The sequence below is a fragment of the Rutilus rutilus genome, assembly GCF_951802725.1.
Source record: "Rutilus rutilus genome assembly, chromosome: 8".
Classification (NCBI taxonomy): Eukaryota; Metazoa; Chordata; class Actinopteri; order Cypriniformes; family Leuciscidae; genus Rutilus; species Rutilus rutilus.
The window spans coordinates 31,960,607-31,968,313 of NC_140222.1; the positions used below are offsets into that span (position 1 = coordinate 31,960,607).

General features: G+C 35.4%; 1 protein-coding gene across 1 annotated transcript; it reads right to left on the bottom strand.

The window, feature by feature from the left end:
* Nucleotides 1-1,853: 1,853 nt before the first annotated feature.
* On the bottom strand, nucleotides 1,854-4,872 carry LOC311295636 (uncharacterized protein). The gene is made up of 9 exons (XM_084417103.1): nucleotides 4,811-4,872; nucleotides 4,593-4,696; nucleotides 3,918-4,265; nucleotides 3,605-3,832; nucleotides 3,166-3,492; nucleotides 2,793-3,002; nucleotides 2,635-2,710; nucleotides 2,484-2,537; nucleotides 1,854-2,391 (listed from the first exon to the last, which is right to left on the bottom strand). Coding segments are annotated over exons 1-8 (1,347 nt in total). The 5' UTR covers nucleotides 4,813-4,872; the 3' UTR covers nucleotides 1,854-2,391; nucleotides 2,484-2,485.
* Nucleotides 4,873-7,707: the final 2,835 nt, after the last annotated feature.

Consider the following 7,707-nt stretch of genomic DNA (forward strand, 5'->3'; position numbering starts at 1 on the left):
TTTAATAGCACTTGAATGAATGAATGAATGAATGAATGAATGAATGAATGAATGTGTGATATTGTCAAAGGATGACAGAAAAACAACGGATGCTGCAACGAGTTAAACTGCAGAACAAAAAAACGCAAAATGAACGTATTAATTTTGACAGCTCTAATTGTAATAAAATCTTGAAAGTCCTGTGAACTGTCGTCCTGTTGCCTGTGCTTCAGTGTGGTGTGACAGGGATCTCAATGTGGCTCCATGAGTAAATTGCTAAATTGTAGACTTTATCAGAGGTCAAAAACCAAATGTGGGCCACTTATAGCCTACTGCTGATACTTTTTTCTTTTAAAGAGGAATATCGGAAAAGACGTATATAATGTTGAAATTAAAAATAGATGCCTCGTTTCCCTCTATTGAAAGAATTGCATAGATTTGTAAAAATACAAAAATCATGCTGCAATTTTTATAAGTCATTGTCCTCCTCATTATGTAATTTAGCTCCAAATCTCAGGTGAAATCTTTCATTTTGACCCCCTTCCAAAAAATAGTTGATAACTCTGAAAATATTCATCTAGGACATAGTATAGTTTGGCTTTCATCACTATTTATGTCTTCAGAAAAAATTAGCCAGGGAAGTTTCTGAAATCTGGTTGATTTGACACAGCTAACGACCCAGCAGTTTTGATTATAGTATTAGTATGTTTATTAGTATGTTCTATATTATCTTTTCAAGAATTTTAGGCATTTTCTTCATTATAATATCCGTACTGGGCAGTTAATATATTTTCAAAAATAATTTTTTCAGAAATAAAAAATAATAATTATAGTGTAAATTATTACACAATACAACCAGATAGATAGGCAGTTTATGTACCTTTACATACATGTTTTGCCATTCAGGTGCATGATTGAAGATTGCCAGTCTAATAGAATGGGAAAACTAGTTGATATGACTGTCCAAAATTTGATGCATATATGCACTGTAAATCAGTTAACAAATACCAGACCTAATCTCAAACCTCAAATGTGTCTTGCGCACTTAAGTAATTAAAGGGACAGTTTACACAAAAATTTTAATTGTGTAATTGACTCACCCTCACGTCGTTCCAAACCCGTAAGGCTTTTGTACATCTTCAGAACACAAATTAAGTTATTTTTAATGAAATCTGAGATATTTCTGTCCCTCCATTGACAGCCTAGGCAACTACCACTTGTGTGCGTTGATGAATGTTTATATGAATAAAAGCCTAAATTAAGTCTGTTCATCATATCTAGCGATCGTGTCTCTTCAGAAAATTTGAACTAAACCGCTCTATTCAAATGGGTTAGTTTATGATCTCTTTATGAACTTTTTGAATGGACAAAAATCTCTCAGATTTCCTCAGAAAGATCTTCATTTGTGTTCCAAAGATGAACTAAAGTCTTACGGGTTTGGAACAATTTTTGAGTCAATTCAACCCTTTAAAAGTGATCACTTAATATCAATCTTAAGCCTTAAAGGGCCGTCTTATGACCAGTATTTAAAAAATTGTCTTATAAGAACTGAATTCTAAGAAACATAGATTTTTGTTACTTTGATTTTGTATTTTGCTCAGGTAATGCCAGGCTACAAAGAGATTATGTTGTATAACAGAATGTAGCGTTTTCCCCCAAAAATGAAGCTTACACCTACTATTACTTCACTAGTCCAGATAGTGTTTGTTGTGTAGACCAAAGATGTTGCAATGTTTTTGATTTGAGTAAATGTTTCTCTAAAGCAAAATCCTGAAAACAAATATTGACACCCCACGTCACAGCCAGCTTACCACAGATATTAAAAAGTAGAATTAAGTACAATACAAATCCTGGTTAATAAACAATCGGTCCACTTATTTCATTGTTTTATTGATTTTGTTGTGCATCATTACTGTGGTTACAGTTCATCCATTGAAATATAAAATATGAAAGTGTGCACTAAAACATAAAGATTCATAAGTTAAAGAAAAACAGAACATTTCATTAAAGTGTATCCTGTAAAACTAGAAAAAATATGTAGCGCTCCAAACAGAAAAAAAGTTATTGTACTGCAAGTCCTTGTACTACAGGTGCGTAGAGCCAATGGTATATAGAATAAACAGCCACCCTTCCTGTTTATTAAAGTGTATCCTTAAAGGATATTTAAAGAATAAAAAGTTTCTTAAATTAAGCATAAGGAGGAAAAAAAAACTTAAACCTGTACTATCGTTTTGTTTGATTATGAAAACTGGGCAGTCATTGATAGGTTACTGTATATGACATCACTGTGTCACTGTTGATAGTTCTGACTGTTGCTAGGTGATGATCTCACAAAGGAAGAACACAATGACATCATCACTCCACCAGCTCTGATGGACAGACAGCAGATGAACAGATGTGGAGCATCAGATTCTGAGACAGACAAATAGAAAAACATTAAATACATTTACAATGTTTATCATTGCATGTCTTATAGCAGATTCTCTATATACATCATTTCTCACCTTCACTTTTGTCTTCCATTTGGTTTTGAGATTAGATGCATTCTGATGAAAAAGCTGTTGAATCATAATTCACAATCTTATAATCTGAATTAATCTAATTGGATCCACTGTTCATCATTCAATTGTGAATTTCACTGGATGTTTTACTCACCACATCCACAGAGCCGCTATTATGAGAAACTGAGGTAAAAACACCAGCAGAATGACTGTATAATGGCTGTCCACTTCTAAACACAAAGAAGTGAATCATGACTATCAGAGAAACAATCATTTCAGACTAAAGCACATGTATCATGAGAGATGTGTCACCTTCTACAGCACAGGAATACTCTTGAAGCTCTTCATTGCTGACTGAGTCCAGGTACAGCTTGTTGGCTTTAGTGAATCCATCCGTTACCTGCCGTCCGTTCTTGTACCAGATGTAAGTATGATTGTTGTTCAGAGTGCATTTAGTTGAACAGCTTAATATCACTTCTTGTCCCTCTGATATCATGTTTGGGCTGCTTATCACCTGCGTATCTGAAAAACAGAGTTGAAGTAAGATGAAATGTTAGGGCCTATCATTACAACAACAAAAACTCAAGTATATATATATATATTTTTTTTTACAATAGTTTTGGCTTGTGAAAGGCTTGCCACAATTAGTGGCATTAATGTTATTAAATCCTTCATGATCAGTTACCTGTAACAGTAAGAATGACTCCAGGTGATCCAGAGAGTGTTCCTTCTGTCCTGTCGGTGATGATCCTGAATTTATATTCTCCAGAGTCGTTCATCTTGAGCTCTTTGATTCTCAGTGTGTTTCCCTCATACTCCACACGACCAGCGAACTGATGCTCCTCACGCAGATCCTTGAAGTCACCAGGCTGACCGTAATGCCAGAATGTTTTATTTACAGTATAACCAGAGGGATGTGAGTATGTGCTGTAAATATCTACTGTTGAGCCCATCAAAGCACAGACTCTTCTAGAGGAGTAAGACACATCCCAGCAGCCACTCTTAGAAATACCTGGAAGAGTCACAGATTAACATGTGAAACTCACACTTCCTTTAAAACATGTTTAAATATACACATGGATGAATAAACAGTACCATCATTGTGTGTATTATTTGACACTTACACACAGAAGAGGAGCGATGTTTACGGTTACTATCAATAAAACAGGAATATCTGCTAGCATTTGTGCTGGGTGACACATTCATGTCACGAGACTCTGTATATGTGAAATACTGTCCATCCTTCATCCAGTAATAATACCGAACTCCAGAGGTGCAGGAAGAATCACAGGTCAGTTTTACTGTCTGATCTCTCGGGTCTGTAGTTGCAGGATTCATTCTCACCTGCAGGTCTGAATTACAGTGTAAATTAAGAAAAACTTAATTACATGACAAATGAAAACAGATGAAGTGACCAGAATCTAGACTCAGTTTAACCTGTGACTGTTAGATTGACGGCGGCTGAGCTGAGACGTTTTACTCCATCCTTCATGATGAACATGAGCTGATATTCTCCAGAGTCTCTCTCTCTCAGGTCTGATATTGTGAGTGTTGAATAGTCATTTATGAACTCCTGCTTCACCCGTCCTGAGTAGTCCGAGTCTAAAGTCAAATCTTCAGGTTCATCACTCTTTCTCCAGTATGAACTTTGTTTCCGGCTGAACCAGAACACAGTTGTGATGTTGGTGTTGTAGTAAAAGCACCTCAGTGTCTCCTGAAACCCCTTCACTGCACAAATATTCTCTTTGCTACAGGACACAGAGATGCGGTCCAATGTTACGAAGCCTGAACAAGAAAACATTTCATTACTGAGATGAAGTTTACATACAGACAGAGGAGAGATCCTCAGTTGTTACAATCCAGAATCTGCTGCTCACACACACCCAACCATGATGATCAATTTAGTTCAAATTTAAATATTGTCAAAAAAGTATATTTTTTTAAATACACTGACATTGGAGAACAGTGAGGAAAGTTAAACTATACCAACATTCAGACCTACTGGACATTAAGTTAAAATCAAAACAATCACTTTTGGAACATGTGAAAGATAATTAGAGCCACATTTAAATTAAAACATGAGAGAGGAAAATAAGACAATAATTCTCAAACCTGTATTGTGCAGCAGCAGCAGGATCAGAGGTAAGAGTCTGGAGTTCATGTTCTTCACTTTCTGTACATTCAGATGTTCAATGAAACACACAGAGCTGCTCGTCCTGAGAAAAAATCAAACACTCACTGAGTTTGATTGAGTTTGACTTTACAGTCAGAATCATGAATACAGTAAACACACTTCAGAAAGTCATGCTTAAAATGACAGATTTACCTACATTACGTGTTGCTGTTGTTCTCTGATGTTAGTTGTAGTTCCCACTGTCTATTTTAAAAGCTGATGATCTTATTTCCTTCCTTTTTCTTACTAACACAAATAAAAAAAAGAAAGGAGATGCTTATGCTTCTGAAAATGATTAGTCAATCTCAGTTCAGGAGGTCAATATTAGCCATTTTGTTACATGATCTTATTAATAAGTTTAAATTAATTAAACCTTGAGGTCTGTCATTACCTATTTTTTTAGAAACATTAAACACAAATCTAAATAGACAAAAATATGTTTATAAATATTTCAGAACAGTATAAATTAAAGGCAAATATTATTTGATAATATTTCCTGAATTAACTGTGAATCAATGTTTAATCAGGTTTAATGAAACACACACATTTATATAGAATAATTTCAATTATCAGATCCCCTTTTTTGAAATAGGCTCAGGATTATGGGAAATTATACAAAGATACATTTATGATGCATTCAGTAACCAACAGCATGAATTAACATTGAGAAAAACAGAAAGTCACATGATGATGTTTGTCTCTGGACTACAGTAAATATAAAAAGCTAAACATTGATAAGAATGTCTTATATTTTAGCAGCACAAGATATCAAAGGTCAGCAGAGAATAAAATCAGACAAGTTTATATATATATACATATTAGATTTTGCCTTCTCCAAACTGTAATACTCTCAGGACATCAGGGCTGGATTAACATAAGGGCTAGGTGTGGCTGAAGCCAGAGGGCCTGAACTTTCATTACAAAGAGGCTTCCATAGTTTATACTTAGTAATATTATTATTATTATCTTAGTTGTTGTTGTTACAGTTAAACTCTGGATTCTGCCCAAGAACTATGGAAACTTTTCATCTAGGCAACAGAGGAGAATTTAAGAGCTTTAAAGTCTGGATCCCTATGACATAGCTTCCATTGCAGTATATTAAAAATATTTATTATTATTTGTTTCTGTCCTTTATGTATTCATTGATTAATTAATTTATTCCAATTATTGGCCGTAACCGCAGCAAAACATTAATGGTGTGGCAAATTAGCTCAAAATTAATATTACAATCAATCAACCTGTTCGTCCCATGAACACTCTGTGTTAATTGTTTATAAATTCTAAGAAATGTTCATTTCCGGGGCATGGAAATGTCTTTCTTACTCTACAGTACTACTAAGAGCCTGTAGTCAAAATCTAAATCATAAAATAAACTTTGTTGCAAGCAGAGAATCAGAACCAAATACTTATTGTGCACAAGTTTTATTAACTAAATCGCAAACATAACTAATCTAAACACACATACATACAATCACATACTTGGGTAAAATGGTAAGTGACAGAATGAAACCAGAAGCAGGAAATGGAACTATGAACTATGAAAAGAACCATCAGCTTATTATTTTCAGAGCACCTCATTAAATGTATACTTGCGTGGCCTTTGCAGTGAAAACATTTCTTGAAGTTCCTGAAGAAGGATTTTGATGGTTCCATGAGTCTCAATCGATTTCTTCTGCGTTGAATGAAAAAATACTGATGAACTTGCATGGTTTGTTTGACTCTGTTCACATGGCTGGAGTGCAGATTGTGGCCAGCCGGCCCTGGGAAGAGTTGATGGTTGGAGTTGCGATTGACTTCTTCTGCAGTGAATGAAGAAATTGTGCCAAACTCCTGATGTTATCCTTGATTCTGTTGTGCTTGAGGGAGTCCTCTCTCTCCTGAATGAGCAAATGGCTGGTTGTGAGTCCACGCAGGACAGCAACCCGTACGTACCGAGAAGGCCAAGAGAGGGAAGGGCTTGTGTAAAGGCAATTTAAAGCCTGAGAAAGGTCTCACCTCTCAGGGTTGGCTCGACCAATCAGAAAGGTGGAATTTCCAAGCAGGAAATTCCTCTGTTGGGAAGATTTATGACTCTGTCTCAAGTGTGGTTAGACATGGGCCTTGCCGTTTGTGTCCATTTATACTCAGATAGATATAACAAACATACACTGCATTCTATGAGAAGGCGTTGTACACTAAAGTGAGTTATTAAATGAGGGTTAATTAGATAGGAGACACGATAAGTGGTGTTACATTAACTAGTAGTTCTCTCATAAAGCATGCATAAGACAAATATAAATGCAAGAGACAGTATACAAGACATAAAATGATCACACACAATGTCCTGGGATGCATGTTCATTTAGAGATCAATTCTATAAATGAATACAGGAAAGTCTGTTTTAAGGTCTGTTTCTGTCTTATATGGCCTCAGTCTTGACCACATGACCACATTTTTAAAAGCAATCTAAAACCATCTTATCTGATGGTAGTTATGGTTCTTGCCCTAGTTGGGGGGATGGGACCATGAGTTTGAAAGATTATTTGTTAAATATAACAAATAATTGTGTCTGATTTGTCTCAGACGTTACACTGGGTAAACGTGTGGGCCAGGCCCCAGTCTAGCCCTGATAATGAAAAAAGTAGTTTACTTAAAAATGGAGATTTACTGTTTCAGCAATGTATCAACTGACTGATTTATTTATTATTATTATTATTTTTCATACAGTAAAATTCAGTGCGTGCTTTCATTGAATGGACAGGGGGGAAACATTTTCTAGAGTATTTTGATTTGCGTGTCAATGAACCTCATGGAGGTTTAAAAATACTCAAGGGTGAGTAATTTTATTTTATTTTGCGGTGAACTATTCCTTTAAGCTGGATTTATTACACCAGGATCATTAGAATCATACCTGGAGTGTGTGACAGTAAGATCAGAGATAAGAATCTGGAGATGAATCCATTCTTTCACTGCTTTTAGAATGATAGCTGATGTGAAAATAACTCTTCCCGTTTTACACTCTTATTGTTGAGCAACAGCTCTTGAAAACATTCCACTACACTCCTCCCTTGGTGT